A 17800-nucleotide genomic window follows, 5' to 3' on the forward strand; every position below is an offset into this window, starting at 1 on the left:
ATAGGACAACCTGTGGAGGATCTGTTTTTGTTTTTACCTCGTGTTTCCTTCACTGGAAATTAAGTTTCCCCACGAATCGGGGCTGGGGGAGATGCAAATACAGGCTGACTTTGAAGTCCCTAACAGGTGTTGAGGGTCTCTACGCATGGAATGCAAGGGATGGAATGAAGAGGGGTTCCTGTTTGTGTGTCCTTGCTTCACTAAGATGCCAGAATTTTCCTTCGGAAGTTCAGCATGTCTGCTGGCACAGAGTGACAGCCTTTAGAAATTTATTCACTAAGAAGGCACGACAGGGACTATATGTGACCACCTAGATTAATAAACAAAACACCTCTGCTCTCAGTGGTTTCTGCTGGAGGAGAGAAGAAAATAAAAGTTATTTCATTGTAGCCTGCGTGCCCCACCCTTAGCAACAAGGAAAGAACCGAAATGTGTTGTGTCATGCCCCTTGTGCACCACAAGATTACGTCCATTCGGGCCATAGAAGTGGTTTTACGCTGAGTTAGGAACAAGTTGGGGTTTGGGTTGTAGGATTTTGGCCTGTCTTTTGCCTTCCCTCCTGGCTACCAGCAGATGGCTCTCTTTCTCCAATTTGTCCTTCAAGGGTATTTGGATTTGTGTCCCAGCGGCCCTGGTCCGGGGAATCCTCCGGCACCAGCCGGCTTTCGGGTGGCCCCTGACGCAGCCCCATTGCCTCAACCAGGCCGTTCCTTTCCGTTTTCTCTTCCCTGTGGCTGCTCGAGGTGCCTCCACCGCTTTCACCGACAAACTTTTTTTTTTTTTTTTTTTTTTTTAAAAGGACGCCTGCATGGGTCATTTTCAAGGTAGTGCAGGAGCAGCGTGTCCCATGTTCGCTGCTGGATTCTTCTCTGTCTGGTACGAAATGCCGTGCGGAGGGCAGCTCGAAGTGTGGGGCAGTGGAAGGCAGGTGGGGTGAGACCCAGGGCGCACGAGGGTCCAAGGACGCTTCCAACCGGGAGCAGGACCGGGTGGCGCTCAACAGCTGCTCAGAACACGGCCGCTTTTTCTAGAGGAGTCCTCCGGCCACCGCGAGGACCACGCAGGCAACCCGGCTGTGAGAGACGCTGGCGGACGCACCGACGCTAATTCCGAGAAACACAGAATTCTGGGAAACACGCCTGTCTGTTGCAGGGCTCCCTTGCAAAAGAAAATCTCACTGAGCAGGCTTCTTACCGTTGGCTCTGCCACTGACCTGAAAGCAAATGAGCTGCCCTTCTGTCTGTCAGTAAGCCCACGGATGTGCCTTCAGGCGTGCAGGTGACTGTTGGAAAACGGAAAGACACCTACATGCCCAGGAGGCTTAGGAGATCAAGGTAGGGGTGGCAGGCACTCCTCAACCTGGTCTCCCCATCCTGGGACGTGTGACCATGAAGGCTTCTCCCCTGGGGCCGCTGCAGGCCTTTGAGTCAGTCTTCCCAGGCTGTAAGGGGATGCGGAAACCAGCCGATTTCTCATCCAATGTCTAATTCTGGTCTGTGCCTGGGCGTACAGTGGGTCTGTAACAGACGGCCCTTCTCTTTGCAGAATCGAGCGGGTGATGGACAACACCACGGTGAAGATGGTGCCCATCAAGATCGTGCACTCGGAAAGCCAGCCCGAGAAGGAGAGCCGCCAGGGCCTGGCCCGCGTCCCGGAGCCACCCGTGCTGCCCAGCGGGCTCGAGCGGGACCACATCAAGACGCTTAGCACGTCCGAGCAGTCCTACTCCCGCTTCTGCCTGTACAGCCGCCAGGGCGCCGAGCCCCAGCCCCCTGGCACCCCGGTGCCCACGGCCAAGGACAGCCGGGCCTCCACGCCCACGCTCAGCTACGTGAAGGCCAAAGAGAGGACTGCCGAAGACCTCAAGTCGGAGGAGCTGGCCCGCGAGATCGCGGGCAAGGATAAGTCCCTGGCGGATATCCTGGACCCCAGCGTGAAGATCAAAACCACCATGGACCTTATGGAGGGCATCTTCCCCAAAGACGAGCACCTCTTGGAAGAAGCTCAGCAGTGGAGGAGGCTGCTCCCCAAAATCCCCTCTCCCAGAACCACGGAGGAGAAGTGAGTAGACGCCGCCCTGGGTTCTGCCCCCTGGCTGGATGTGGTTTTGCCCGGTGCCTCTTAGGCTTACAAGGGCAAGGGAGTGTATCTGTTTGTTTTCGTGACTGCTCTTTGGGGACAGATTTCCATAAGTGCTTATTAGCACTCTGGGGCTCTTTTGTCACCCTCCCGAAATTAAAAGCCCATTCTGGGGATGATGACGTCAGGTCCTGGCAAAGATGTGAAAATACACGTTTCCGGAGATGCCCACGGGGCTTCTTCTCACGAGGCGGTGTTGTCTCCCGCCACGGGACAGTTGGCACTGTCGGGATACACTTTCGGTTGTCACCACTGGGAGAGGTGCCCCCGGCATCCAGTGGGTGGAGACCAGGGATGCTGCTTGCTGCTCTACAATGCACGGGACGGCCCCCCATCAAAGAATGGTCCGGCCCCAAGTGTCACTAGTACAGAAGTTGAGAAACTTGTCACAAGAGGAGTGAAAGTTGAGACTACTTCTTAGTATGTGTGTTTATGAAAGAGGCTTTCTGTTGTTGCTTATTTAAGTGAGGGAGTGAACTTGCTGCAATAGGTTTCGTAAAGAGCGCTTTCCAGCCCCTGTCCTTCAGTCACCTGCCCACAAAGGTGTATCTGCTCACCTCTCTCCCGTTTCTGTACATGGTCTCCATAAGCATCGTTGACTGATGGTAGGCGGGAGTACCAGGCAGACAGGAAGTCAGGCCGTAACAAGAGGCAGCAAATGCGGCTGCTGGTAGAAAGGTGCCCGGTGACCTTGGGCGTGCGGCCACGCCTACGGATAGCGGCAGACCTCTCCCCGTAGACCTCGGGCTCCCGGCGGATACCACTGCACTCTCCTCCCTCCGGGGCGCGCCTTCGAGCACCACTTGGCGGGGTGTTTTAGTTCTGACCTCACAACCTACTCCTTCCCCACTCCTGCTGTCTCATCTCTCTAGCTGGTGCCTTTCCGTTAGCACCACCATTTGCCGGTCACAGCCCAGGCTGTGGGACTCGCGGGCACGTCTGTGTGTACGCTCAGAGCTAACGGGTGTTCTGACGTTTTGTTACCCAGGAAGGAGGAGCTGAGTGTGCCGGCGGCCGTGTCCCTGGCCACCACCTCCACCTACTACAGCACCTCGGCCCCCAAGGCGGAGCTCCTGATCAAGATGAAAGACCTGCAGGACCAGCAAGAAGCCGAAGAGGATTCAGGGAGTGACGCCGACCACGACCTGTCGGTGAAGAAGGTAGGGGAGCTGCAATTCCAAACGAGAACGCACCGGCTGGCTGGCTGGCTGGCAGGCAGGCAGGCCGGCTGGGGGCGGCACCCGGCTCCACCCCGACCCTGGGCCCTGCACCGAGCGCCGTTGGTGTTGGGCTTCTATGTGGGACGCTGACATTTGGGCCTGTGTATTAAGCCCTTTGTGGGTGAGTCTTCTGTTCTAAAATTGGGCCTCTCTGCCAGGGTCTCTTTGCCATCTCTTTGTAATGAGATCCAGTGTCAAATTAGCTAGGTGGCCACCACCAGTCTCTCTCATTTTAAGGTCAACTGATATGTCTCTTCTACCCCAGTTAAATCCAGAGGGCTTAATTGTATGACCTTCCGCAAGGCACATGTCCTCTTTGACTCTCCGTTTTCAAGTATCTGTGATCCGATGATGTTACTTAAATTCAACAGTATATTGTGAAGTGCGTTGTTAACCAAAAAGCATCATCTGTTCAACTCCAAAAACTCACCCAGGCGCTTGGGGATACAGCAGTAGACAAAACAGACTGGAGTCAGTCCTTATTTCCCTGAAGGCACTTGTGTGCTCACAGAGGAGATGGATAGCCAACATAAAAGCAAATACAAAAAAACAAACAGGGCCCCGTGGGCCAATCCCTGCCCCCCACCTGCTCTTGTAAATACAGCTTTATTGCAACACGGCCACACTCATTCATTTACATATGGTCTCTGGTAGCTTTCACGCTACTCCAGCAGCGTTGAGTAGTTGCAACAGTGGCTGTGTGGCCCCTGAAGTCTAAAATATTTACTGTTTGGCCGTTTATAGAAAAAGTTTGCCAACCCTTAATGGAGTAGGTCGGGTGGTCAGAAAACTAAAACAGCGTGAAGGAATAGAGAGAGGTAAAGGAGTATGACTGTAGAGAAGGCTCTGATGAGCGGATGATCAGAGGCCTGGAGTGGTGTGAGCGAATGTCTGGTTGATCTGGGGAGGGTCTGGGGGAGTGGGGTTTGGGCAGCAAGTGCAAAGGCCCTGGGGTGGGAGTTTTGTGACACGTTGGGGAAGCAGCAGCGACCAATAGCTGCAGCTGTGTGGACAAGGAAGGGGGAGGATTAGAGAGGAGGTCAGAGGTGAAATAGCGTGTAACCATGAGGTCACGGTAGGGACAAAATTATTACTCTCAGTGCCAATGTCTTCACTACTGTATGAGCTTCAAATCTTCATGGCATGTCAACGGGCCAGACTTGTGACATTTAGGTGTGATTACCTGTTTTTTTTTTTAGGAAGGATTTAGCATAAAGGGAGAAAGGAATTGCCCAAGGCAGTCAGTTTCAGAGGATAGCATGTGCTGTTGGTTTATTCCAGGGGCTTTGCATGCACCAGGAGAAAAAAAGGAGGGAACCAGCATTTGGTGCATGTTTCCGTACACTTAGCATCTCGGAAGGGGCTTTCATAAAAAATACCAATTTGTTTTGACAAGACCCTTGCAAAGGATAATGTTTAATACCTCCTCGTATTGCTAGTTGTTTAAAAAATGCCATTGATGGGTTTCAAATATGATAGACAAACCCATTCCAGAAGAAATACCCTGACCCTTGTGTAAGAGAAAGTGACTTTCAATTTAGGAAGTGATAGCCTTTTTTTAATTTAAAAAGGAAATGAAAACTAAGAGTTTTGGTCCTGGGATTTTAGAGGCCCTGTGTCTGGCACAGGGCACCATTTGCTTTCTTCTGGTTGTGTTTTCCACGTTCTTAAAAATAATGAATTAAAAAATACAAAGTTGTTATTCTCATACACCTAGAAAAAACATCCAGTTTGGACAGTTTTAATTCCGTCCACATCCTAGATGCAAAGAACTATGTTCTTTATACTATGCCTTTGTTTCTCATGATGTACTGAATTTGGGAAGCAGCAGCCTTGGTACCGCTCCTTTCATCTGTCTGGGGCCTCTTCCGATTTCTTTGGGGGCACGAGGTGCCGGGCACTGCCTCCCCATAGATGGCGGCTTTGGGATTGACATGAGTCACTGTGAGCTTGCCCCCTGCCCATCACCCCACCAGGATTAAATTCCTAAGCCAGCTGACGTTTTTGGTTCAGTAAGCGTATGTCGGGCACTTGCACCCCAAGCAGGAAATGCTTTAAGCGCTGGCTCAGTGCTGTCGCCGACCCAGTAGTCCTGTTCTCTTGGCTGTGCTGCCTCTGCTGCCTTTCCAGTGCCCTCATATCTACGGTGTCACGCGCTTACAAAGTGTGCACGGGACGAGGAGAAGGGAGGGCCGTGCAGGTGCGCTTGGGCGGACTTGATGGCTCGCTTGATAGGAAAAATGCTGCATGGAGACCCTCTTTCGAAGCATCGTCCTGAGACACAGATCACCCGTATCAGGCGTACGAAGTGTAGGGTGCCTCCAGTGCTTCAGCGGGTCTCCCGAGGTGGGTTTTTTTTTTTTTTCTCCTGCCCGAATAGTCCCTGGGATGGGGCAGTGTCTACCGAACGGTCACGGTGAGCTCGGAGCAGCCTCTCAGGCACACTTGCGGTCTTGCCGGCAGCGGCTGTGGACAGGCGCCTACTGCATGCCAAGCAGCGGGCTAAGCCTCCGGGGATTTCACCCATCTTCATGTTAGCCCTGGAGGTCGGGGCAACTGCTCCCTGCTCAGCTCTGGACACCATCCTGGAGGGTTTCACGAGACTGAGCCTTCCGTTGTACATAAAATAGTGTTACTCACTGTGGAGCGACAGACTTGAGTTTAAAAATCCTAATCGGACTTAACATTCCAACTAATTGTTTAATCCTCATTTTGGTGCGGGCAACAGAGCTCTGCCTCCGTTTTCATCACTCCAGCCTCGGGCTAGCACAGGGATGCGTTGGCCTCCTAAACCCCACGTAACCTGCCGTGTCCGTCAACACGAGGTTGGCGGACTCGTGTAGGGCGGGTGGCAGCAGGGTTCCGAAAAGGACAACGGGTGACTTTGCTTCTCGCCGTTGGCCCTTCACCGCTCACCGTGTCAGGGCGGGCTGCCGGTTGGCATCTGCCATGCGTGGGTTTAACAGCAGAAGCACGTCCGTAGTCATGGGAACAGGGTTTTTCTGGGGAAGGCTTCCCTGCTGGACCCCTTCTGAGCGGTCCTTGTAATTTTTCTCAAATGTGATGACCCACGAGACAGATAATCTGCTTTCTCTGCCCCTCAACTCGGACCACATGGTGCCGCGATGGCGACCGATGAAAAGGTCTTTGTACGTGTCATTTCAAGAGCTGGCAGGAGGGGGGAATGGGGAGCTCGTATTGAATGGTCAGAGTTTCCGTTTTGGAGGGTGGAGATGGGTGGCGGTGCTAGCCGCACAGCACCGTGCGTGTGCCTTAATGCCACAGAACAGCACACGAGAAGAGAGGCAGGACGGTGAACGTGGCAGCACAAGAAGAGAGGCAGGACGGTGAACGTGGCAGCACGAGAAGAGAGGCAGGACGGTGAGCGTGGCAGCACGTGTATTTCCTGACGTTTAAAGAAGTCATTTATTTAATTTTGGTCAGACCAGCACACGAGAAGAGAGGCAGGACGGTAAGCGTGGCAGCACGTGTATTGCCTGACGTTTAAAGAAGTCATTTATTTACATTTTGGTCAGAACAGCACACGAGAAGAGAGGCAGGACGGTGAACGTGGCAGCACGTGTATTGCCTGACGTTTAAAGAAGTCATTTATTTACATTTTGGTCAGATGGAGATCAGTACTTTCTTATTCTGAAACACTTGCCTAGTTCATTGACATCCTTCATTTCTCTTAATTTTTATTGCTAATTCTACATGGAAAACATGTTTTACTCACGGAGTTCAGTACCAGGTGTTCAGTACCAGACTCAATAACTTGTGTGCATGTAAGTCTTCCAATTGGGAACTGCCAAAGAAGGAAGCGCAGGGACTTCCCCGGTGGTCCAGGGGTGAGGACTCGGCGCTTTCACTGCTGAGGGCGTGGGTGTGATCCCTGGTCGGGGAACTAAGCTCCCACAAGCCGCACAGCGCGGCCAGAAAAAACAAAAACAAAAAACAAAGAAGGAAGCACAGGGTATCACAGAGGCCCGGAGAATCCTTGCAAACATACAGGCTGAAACGAGGTTTACCGTGAGTAGCCCCAGGGGTCCCACTCCTGCATAGTCTGATAGGACAGTCACAGAGTGAGAATAGGTTTGTTCTGTTCCGTTTCTAAATCAAACACCAATGATTGAACAGGAAGGCCTTATCCTTCCCCTAGTCTTAAACATCCCCAGTTAGTTATATTTATTTTTGGCTGCTTTGGGTCTTCGTTGCTGTGGGCTTCTCATTGCAGTGGCTTCTCGTTGTGGAGCACGGGCTCTAGGCGCGCGGGCCTCAGTAGTTGCAGCACGTGGGCTTCAGTAGTTGTGGCTCGCGGGCTCTAGAGCGCAGGCTCAGTAGCTGTGGCGCACGGGCTTAGCCGCTCCGCGGCGTGTGGGATCTTCCGGGACCAGGGCTCGAACCCGCGTCCCCTGCAGTGGTAGGCGGATTCCCAACCCCTGCGCCACCAGGGAAGCCCCCCTGTTACTTACTGACGCCAGACAAGCCGCCGCCCGGCTGAGCTGAGTTGCCCGCAGATCCGGGATGTGTGAGGGGGTGCCGCAAGGCGGCCCTGACCGCGTCCCCTGCCCTGTGCCCACAGCAGGAGCTCATCGAGAGCATCAGTCGCAAGCTGCAGGTGCTGCGGCAGGCGCGGCAGAGCCTGCGGGAGGACATGCAGGCCAACAGCGCGCTGGGCGACGAGGTGGAGGCCCTGGCCAAGGCCGTCTGCAAGCCCAACGAGTTCGACAAGTTCCGCATGTTCATCGGGGACCTGGACAAGGTGGTGAACCTCCTGCTGTCGCTGTCCGGCCGCCTGGCCCGCGTGGAAAACGCCCTTAACAATCTGGACGACGGCACTGCTCCTGGCGATCGGGTAACTATGGCCAGGGCTGACCTGGGATGGGGGTGTGTGGCTTTCCTGTGGGGGGTGGAGCAGACCGCCGGGAAGCCTCGTTCAGCCGCCGCGGCCACCTGTACGCCTCGTAGCTCAAGACGCCGTTGAACGCCCAGGGCGTGCTTGCTCCGTCCTTGTAGCGGGAGGGGGGAAGGCGGCATGGCGCGCGTCCGCAGGTACGTTGGTAAGTGGAGCTCCCCCACTGCCTGACGAGTCCTCGGCACCCACTGACAGTGGCGTTTTATGGTGACTTGGTTGCTGGGACTTCACAAGAGGGCCGGCAGGGTCTGCTTTCCTCCTCCCTTCACAGCAGTGCAACTTGGGACATTTCTTAGTGGGTCAGCGTGTCTGCTCTTTGCACATGCAAGACACCATCTACCTTACAGGCTTTACTACTTCGTAGGTCAGGTAGCAGGAGCACATCTAGTTTGCTTCTTTGCACATAATAGGCCTTCAAAATGATCATCTTCGTCATTAATAAGGCACCTTAACTTCTCTACAAGGGGAGCAGAAAAGGCACCCCTCCCCCTGGACTGCAGGTGGGCGTGGTTTCAGGTTACACAGAAAGATCTTACAAAGCGCGTGGCTTTGAGCCCGTGATCTTTTGTGCTTAGCCAAGTCGTTAGTGACTATCAGTCACGGAACGTATTGCATAAGGGTCGAAAAAGTAACTGGGGCTTTGGACCCCGATCCCCTTGGGTTACACTCGCATTCCATTTTGCTGCTCATGCCATCTTTGCCAAGTTTATCTGAAAGAACTTAGGGAAATAACATGAATGGGAAAGAGACTGACTTGTAATGGAAATAGTAAACTCTCAAGTATCGGTTTAAATGAAAAATAGTATTGTCTTTGCAGCTCAGCTCATCCGTATCTCCCTTTGCTTGGAACTGACAAAGCCTTATTTAGAATTGGAGGAAGTAGAAGCAATCACGCGCTGGGGACCATGCCCGTGGTCCTCCTGGGGACCTGGCTGCATAGCTCTCAGCTGCATCCCTAGGGGGTCCGTGGTAGGGAGGAGAAGCAGACAGGCTCTCTCCCCCTTGGCTGTGTGTGGTTGCTGCAGCGTCACCTTCGTGGACCCAAAAGGAGTGCTCGGTTGCCGCGTCCAGGCACAGCACAGTGGGCTAGCCTCCCGTGTGGCCGGTGCTGGGTGAAAACCTCCGTGTCCGGCAGCCAGGGCTTGGGAAAGTTGCGGTTTGCAGAGACAGGCACGCTAACGAGTGGAAAGATGTGGCCTCAGGCTGTAGGCGGCTTCCCCTGTCTTCCCAGGTAGAAAATGAGCACGTGGGCAGATGCAGACACGTGAATCTCTCCCTCCCATCAGCAGCTTCTAGTTGCCAGGGAGCCCAACTGACCTTAGTGGCCCGAACCGCATTTCTTCCATCAGTTGAGGTCTGTTTCCCTTTCGGGTGGCATTAATTGGCCTTATACCTTGCCTCTTGCAGTGAAAATACACCTGAAGCTCAAGATGTCCCCCGGAACAGGTGACCCCGAAAGGTTGTGCAGTCAGGGGCACTTCCCGGAAGCCTCACCCCAGGGGCAGTTTCTGCTGTCCGCTTCCGTTTAATAGCAGCTCACCTTTTCTGAGCTCTTTCTGTGGATCAGCGCTCTGTGGAGTGCTCCCGCACCCTGGATGCTCGCGCGTGGCCGTGGGTAGAATGTCCAAGCTGCAACGTGGCCCTGCTGGTGTCAGAAACTCGCACTGAGGACAGGGCGTCCGTGGCTTCTGCCAGTCGGCACTTGCAGACATCTACCGCGTTCACCTCTCCCCTCCTCAGTTTTCATTAGAGAGGGCGGGGGAAGTGGGGGTGCGCCCTGTGGGCAGACAGCGACTGTGAGAGCTGCGTTCTGGAAACGGGGGCGTCTGTGTGACCCAGGGCGGGACCCTCGGAAGGAGAGAGGGCACCTCCCCGACAGGCGCGGTCTCTCCCCGCCGCCCCCTCTCATGGCCTCTGCTACAGCTTTGCTCCCGGGCTGCAGCTCCGTCTCCCGCAAGGGTCTAGCAGTCCTGCCCTGGAATCTCTTTAGAACCCGCGCCTTGTGTCCGTTTGGCCACAGTATTGGCAGGGAAAGGCCTTGGACGCACACCGGCTGCCTCAGCCCTTTGCTCTTTCTGAGCATCTCCTGGTCCTGCAGCATTTCGTGCCTGCATGGCTCCCGTGTTCGTCATGGCCTTTCACGAAGACAGGAGCAAGTGGAGGTGGCAGTGGCCCAAGAGCACCAGCGGGGGAGCTGGCGCTGGGGCCTCCGCTCTGCGAGGTGCCTCCTGCCCACGCCCCAGGTGCTTCTGCGCGGGTCCCTAGCTCGGGTGGTGTCAGGGTCTCCACTGGACCAGCCCCCAAAAGAGCTGCCGGGTGTGTTGGAGGCATTGGCCGGACACGCCCCCCCCCCCCCCACCGCCATTGCCTGGTCCCCAGCAGCCTCGTCTCTCTCTGTCTCTCCAGCAATCCCTGCTCGAGAAGCAGCGGGTCCTGATCCAGCAGCACGAGGACGCCAAGGAGTTGAAGGAGAACCTGGACCGCCGGGAGGGCATCGTGTCTGACATCCTGGCCAGCTACCTCAGCCAGGACAGCCTGGCCGACTACGCACACTTCGTGAGGATGAAGTCGGCCCTCCTCATCGAGCAGCGTGAGCTGGAGGACAAGATCCACCTGGGCGAAGAGCAGCTCAAGTGCCTGCTGGACAGCCTTCCGCCCGACAGGGGCAAGTGAGGGGCGGGCCGCCCGACACCTCCCTGGCAGGGCACGCAAGAGGAGGCAGATGAAAACCGCAGCCTGGACTTAGGTCCTGGAGAGAGAATCCCTCCCAGAACCAAATGGCCATTAGAAAAGCAATAATTTCCGTGGGTCCGTTTGGGATGATTGCTTGAATGTCTTAGTTCCCCTCTTGAATGCTGAGCAGAGTGGCTCCCCATCACCCTCGGCCTGGAAGCAACCCCATGTGGCGCCCAGTGAACGGTGAGTTCCCGAGTACGGACTGGGCTCTGGTCCCGAGGTGCACGCACGTGGTCCTGGCCAGCTCGGGTGTGCCCTTCCGTCTTCCCATGCTGCACCCCTTCCTCCTCTCAGGAGGCAATGAGCGCGTGCCGGGCAAAGCCCAGCACACGACCTCTCTGGTGGGTCACGGGAGGTGGCAGCTGCCGGCTTCTCCTGTTGGCCCAGAAGTGTTGAGCGTTCGCTGTGTCTGTCATAAAAGAATGATCATGATACTTTAGTAACACTCTACAAAGGTGAATGGTTTTCCATGTGGTTAAAAACCAACTGTGAAAAGAAGAGCCTACATGTTGGGTTCACTCATTCTAAAATTGCCACTTAAATAGCGTTCGCGCTTTAAAACACACGCAAAGCAGACACACGGTTTTAGGACTTCTCGGCCGACGTCACGGTTCAAATGGTATTTTCCTGCAAAGAGAAATTACTTGGCTAAAAGCGTGTCCGGTAGTAATGTGCTTGCTAGGTGTTTTTTTGCTTAAGGCCGACGAGATATTTCTTAACTTACTCTTTCCCCAGAACATTTATTTTGTGTGTGTATGATCCTTAATGACAATTGGCAATTTCTCTCTTTTTGCCTCTATTTGTTACCGTGCCGTAAGGGCCACACACCGTTTAAGAACCGTTGCTCTGGTTTCTCAGAGGTCCCGGTGGACCACAGAACTCCTAGACCCAATCTTTTTCTGCCACACAGTGTACAGCTCCTGTACCCTTTTTTAGTGGTTGAAATTGTGAGATGGTAAAGAGTCTATTTACTAAAGAAAACTGGCAAGCTGTCACTTTCCACTGGACAGATCACAGGCTAGGAGAAAATAACTTGCAAATCATGTATGTGACAAACCGTTTGTATCCAGAATGTATACGAACGCTCAAACTTAACAGTAAGAAAACAAACAGCCCGATTAAAACTTGGGCAAAAGACTGAAATAGACACTTCACCAAAGAGGATATGTGCATGGCGAGTAAGCACGTGAATCGATGTTTTAGCCACCAGTGGCGTGGTTCTCACGTACTTATTTTTAATCTGATCAATCACTGTGGAGCGGTGAGTTTCGTCACAAAGCTCATCTGTTGAAATGTGTGGTTAATGGCGGGAGAAGCTCTAGAATAACTTCACGTCGAGGTGATGTGCGGACTTTGGTTTGGTCTGTGAGATCGTTTTACTCCTTATTCCTCTTACTCCTATAAAAAGTTTTCCAGCGGCGGGGGGAGATGTCCCTCTGTCAGCAGTGGCCGCTGCTTTACCAAACACAGATGCACACAAATGTCTTAAAGGACACTAACTAGTCCACGCTTCGCCAGCCAGAGGGGAGACTGGACTCCCGGGCTGCCGCAGTGACCTCCGTGCACCCATAGGGGAGGCCGACCTGGCAGGCGTCAGTGATGCTGGCAAAATAAACACTCCTTTGGCAGCCCACCGACGCCAAAGAGAATGCCTTTTCAACAGTTTTTACTCTTATTCAATTAAGCTATTCCTGACTTGAAAAATCCGTCTTCTGCCAACGAAGTGTCCATGCCACGTGGCGTGGGTCACTTGCTGTGAAAACTGATCACGTCAGGAAAGGTAAAGCTGGCTGTCCATGGACGCCCCCCCCCCCCCCCACTGCCCCTGCTTCCTCCTTCAGGGAGACAACCACGGTGATTTCAGTGTGTTTTGAATTGTCACAAAGCTTTTACCTGTGATTCTTTCCCTTCAGATACAGTATTGTGATCATTTTGATGATATGTCTGTAAAATGTGAAAATAGAATTTGTGTCTGTATCCAGCTTTTTGGTGTCTTTTGAGAACTTTCTCTTCTACATAGCAATATATAGTGCTCTACTGTCCTTTTAACGAAGCACATAGAATCACAACATTCCCGTTTGCCTCTTAAATGTCTGGTTAGTGGGGACCCACAGATTGCAGTGAGTCAATGTACATAACTTTGTATATTATTGCATATAGACAATCTGGTGCTAATGTTTTGCCCTTGGCATTCTTCGGTGGTGGCTGATAGCTCACTCTCAGTCATAGCTCAGCTGTGGAATGTTCTGTACAGCGAGATTCCAGTCAGGGGCGTCGCGCCTTTGGCTTCTCTCCTGCAGTCCACTCTGGAAGATGCGTACAGATTTCACACTCAATACTTTCACTTACGTCTCAACAGATCATTCTGCTTGACGTTCACAAAATAAATGGTGTCCTTCAGTGAACCGAGCATGTCTTTGATTTACATCTTTTTTTTAAAGAATTGCAATATCCTTACATTAGATTCTTCAACCATTGATAAATGGTGGGATTAATTCTATGTATGTATGTATGTGACTATTTCTGCCAGTCTAGTAAAGGGCAGTCAATTTGCAGTCAGGAAAATGTCACGGACACAGGTTGTATAAGTCAGTGCCTGCCACAGCAGTGCTGTGTAACAAGCACTATAAAATCTCAGCAGGGTCCAGTGAGACGTATTCCATTAGCTCATGAAATTGTAGATCAGGCTCTGCCCCACGTGCCTGTCACCTTCCTCCCGGCGCCAGGACTTTGGCCTGGGCAGGTCAGTGGCAGACGCATAAGAGAACAAGCCCAGTCCCAGCGGTGCTTTTCCTGATGCATAAGAGAACAAGCCCAGTCCCAGCGGTGCTTTTCCTGGCTCTGCTTAGAGTGCACCTGCTAACCTTCCGTTGCCAAAGCAAGTGCCACAGCCAAACCCGAAGTCAGAGGGTGTGGCATGTGCTCTACCCCTTCAGTGGAAGGAACCGTAAGTCACGTGGCAGAATGTGGCTACAGGGAGGTGTGAAGAATTGGGGCCGTTGATGGACCACACCACCCACACCAGGGTCCGATACCGAAGAGCACTAAATCGTCCAGGACCCGAAGCCAAGTTCCTGGAGCACAGCCAGCTCTGTCACTTCAGGCGTACGGCTGTGAGCGTGTGCCAGCCTCTCCAGCCTCAGCCTCCTCCTTTGCAGTTGGAGGAGAGCTGTTGTGAGAGCAGTTGAGCTGATGTGTTCGTGTGCTCAGGACCCGTGCCTGGATCAGAGGGGTGCCAGTGGAAGCGTCCACACTAATGCTGCCGTCACTGTATTCTGGATCTGGAGGAAGTGCCTTCCCTGCATCCAAACGCATCTGTCGGAACCACCCAGCACACGGCAGTTGCTCCTGGTTGGCGGATTAGAAACGCTTCTGCTGTGCAGCAGGTTGGTGGGACCCGAAGGTTAGCCAATTGAGAGGGAGGGATTCTTTTGTTTTTAACAAATTTATTTATTTTTGGCTGCATTGGGCTTTCTCTAGTTGTGGCGAGCAGGGGCTACTCTTCGTTGCGGTGCACGGGCTTCTCGTTGCACTGGCTACTTTTGTTGTGGGCTCTAGGTGCGCGGGTTTCACTACTTGCGGCATATGGGCTCAGTAGGTGTGGCTCACGGGCTCTAGAGTGCAGGCTCAGTAGTTGTGGCACACGGGCTTAGTTGCACCGTGGCATGTGGGATCTTCCCAGACCAGGACTTGAACCCGTGTCCTCTGCTTTGGTAGGTGGATTTTTTTTTTAATTCATTCATTCATTTATTTTTGGCTGTGTTGGATCTTCGTTGCTGTGCACGGGCTTTCTCTACTTCTGGCGAGGGGGGCTACTCTTCGTTGAGGTGTGCAGGCTTCTCATTGCAGTGGCTTCTCTTATTGCGGAGCACGGGCTCTAGGTGCACGGGCTTCAGTAGCTGTGGCTCGCAGACTCTAGAGCGCAGGCTCAGTATTGTGGCTCACGGGCTTAGTTGCTCCGCGGCACGTGCGATCTTCCCGGACCAGGGATCAACCCGTGAGCCCTGCATCGGCAGGCGGATCCTTAACCACTGCACCACCAGGGAAGCCCCAAGAGGGAGGAATTTTTCTTAACAAGTATTACTCAAAATTTGGAGAGTGAATTTGTATTTAGAACAAGAAAAAAATTGACCCAAATCACAGATTTTTTAAAAGTGCACAAATGCCTCATACATTTTATGTTTGCCTTCTACCAGGATACTCTGCTTGTCCTATGGAAGTTCTGAAATGGTCGAGGAATTCATCACACAGGGGGCAATGGAAACGCACCTTAGGCTGCGGCTGGAATGGTGCTTCTGGGAGCCAGTGACCCTGGTGCCGCACTCCACGACCCATGGAAGGAGATGCTCAACGTTTTGCTTCTTCAGGGCCAGCTGCACTGCACACGCTGAGCCAGTCTCAGGCACGGGGACGCAGGAGACACTGACTCCATCGTTAACCTGTCAGCTGTACTGCCCTGTGGCTGTACCCTGAAAGCCCAGGCATCCTGAGTGTGTGTTTTCTGCATTTCCCATTAAAACAATAGAACCCCAGAGGGTGTGTGTGTGTGTGCTGGTATAGGCTGAGCATTGAGTCACAGCGAGCCGTTTGTCTGTGTGTGTGTGTGTGGACGTACGGGCTAGTATATGCTGTGCATTTAGTCACAGTGAGACGTGTATGTGCGTGTCACTGTGTGTGATGGTATAGGCGGTTCATTGATTCACAGTGAGACGTGTGAGTGCCTGTTTGTGTGTGTGTATGCTGCTACATATTAAGCATAGATTCACAGCCGTGTGTGTGTGTGTGTGTGCTGGTACAGGCTGTGCAATGAATCAGAGCTGTGTGTGTGTGTGTGTAGGGGGCTCAGCACTTACAGTGAGGTGTGTGTGTGTGTGCGCGCACTGGTATGGACTGTACATTGAGTCACAGTGAGCCATGCGTGTGTGTATTTGGTTCAGTGTCTGCATGAGTCACAGTAAGGTGTGTGTGCTTGTCTGAGCCGGTATACGCTGATCATTGAGTCACACTTAGGTGAGTGTGTGTGTGTGTGTGTGTGTGTGTGTGCTGGTATAGACTGTGAACTTAGAGTGTGGTGCCTGTGTGTGTGTCTGTATGTGTTGGTATGGACGGGGCATTGTCACAGCCGTGCGTGTGCGTGTGCGCTGGTATACACTGCATTTTTTCACAGTGAGCCGTGCGTGTGTATGTGTGTGCTGGCATACTCTGAGCATTGAGTCACAGTGAGTTGTGTGGTGTGTGTGTGTCTGCGCTGGTATAGGCTGAACAGTGAGTCACACTGAGCTATGTGTGTGTGTGCTGGTATATTCTGAGCATTGAGTCACGATGAGGTGTGTGTGTGTGTGTGCTGGTATGGACTGCATTTCAGTCACAATGAGCTGGGCGTGTGTGTGTATATAGTGGTGTGGGTGTGCAGTGAATCACAGTAGCGAGTGTGTGCTGGTATAACCTGAGCACTGAGTCACAGTGAGCTGTGTGGTGTGCGTGTGTGTTCTGCTATAGGCTGTGCATTGTGTCAGAGTGAGCCCTGCATGTGTATGCTTGTGTCTGCTGGTATAGCCTATGAATTGTGTCAGAGTGGGCCTTGCATGTTTACGTGTGTGTCTGCTGGTATAGCCTATGAATTGTGTCAGAGTGGGCCTTGCGTGTTTACGTGTGTGTCTGCTGGTATAGCCTATGAATTGTGTCAGAGTGGGCCTTGCGTGTTTACGTGTGTGTCTGCTGGTATAGCCTATGAATTGTGTCAGAGTGGGCCTTGCGTGTTTACGTGTGTGTCTGCTGGTATAGCCTATGAATTGTGTCAGTGGGCCTTGCATGTTTACGTGTGTGTCTGCTGGTATGGGCTGAGCACTGAATCACAGCTGTGTGAATGTGTGTTGTTTGTGTGTGTGTAGTGTAGGCTGTGCATTGAGTCACACTGAGCCGTGTGTTTGGGCGTGTAGTCTGGTATAGGCTGGGCACTGAGTCACAGTGAGCCGTGTGTGTGTGTGTGTGTGTGTGCGTGTGTGTGCTGGTATAGGCTGTGCATTGTGTCAGAGTGAGCCCTGCATGTGTATGCGTGTGTCTGCTGGTATAGCCTATGCATTGTGTCAGAGTGAGCCTTGCGTGTGTATGTGTGAGTGTGCTGGGATAATCTGAGCACTGAGCCACAGTGAGCTGTGTGAATGTGTGTTGTTTGTGTGTGTGTAGTGTAGGCTGTGCATTGAGTCACACTGAGCCGTGCACATGAGTCTCTGTGTGCTGGTATAGATTGTGCATTTGACAGTGAGCCGTGCGTGTGCGAGTGTGTGTAGTTGTATAGGATGAGCAGTCACAGGTGTGTGTGTGTGTGTGTGTGTGTGTGTGCTGGTACAGTCTGAGAATGTAGTCACAGTGAAGTGTGTGTGTGTGTGTGTGTGCTGGTATACGCTGTGCATTGAGTTACAGTGAGCCATGTATATGTGTGTGTTTGTGAACTTATAGGCTGTTCATTGAGTCCCAGTGAGCTGTGGGTGTGTGTGTGTTTGTGTGTGGGGGCTGGTATAGGCTGTGCATTGAGTCACAGTAAGCCATGTGTGTGTGTGTTTTTTTGCTGGTATGGCCTTTGCATTAAATCACTGAGGGGTGTGTGTGTGTGTGTGTGTGTGGTACTACAGTCTGTGCATTGAGCCACAGTGAGCCATGTATGTGTGTGTGTGTGTGTGTGTGTGTGTGCTGGTATAGGCTGTGCACTGAGTGAAAGTAAGCCGTGTGTATGTGATGGTATAGACTGTGTACAGAGTCACAGCAAGGTGTTTTCGTGTGTGTGTGTCTT

At 52.8% G+C, this 17800-nt stretch overlaps 1 protein-coding gene across 1 annotated transcript in view; it reads left to right on the forward strand.

Annotated features, from left to right (window-relative positions):
* The window catches only part of SHROOM2 (shroom family member 2), a 133616-nt gene extending 122669 nt beyond the window's left edge, over nt 1-10947 (forward strand). Inside the window, exons 7-10 of the mRNA XM_065901039.1 lie at nt 1546-2061; nt 3128-3299; nt 7942-8214; nt 10681-10947. Coding sequence (XP_065757111.1) covers nt 1546-2061; nt 3128-3299; nt 7942-8214; nt 10681-10947 — 1228 coding nt within the window. The remainder of the gene's footprint in view (nt 1-1545; nt 2062-3127; nt 3300-7941; nt 8215-10680) is intronic.
* Nucleotides 10948-17800: the final 6853 nt, after the last annotated feature.

The sequence above is a fragment of the Phocoena phocoena genome, chromosome X (assembly GCF_963924675.1).
Source record: "Phocoena phocoena chromosome X, mPhoPho1.1, whole genome shotgun sequence".
Lineage (NCBI taxonomy): Eukaryota > Metazoa > Chordata > Mammalia > Artiodactyla > Phocoenidae > Phocoena > Phocoena phocoena.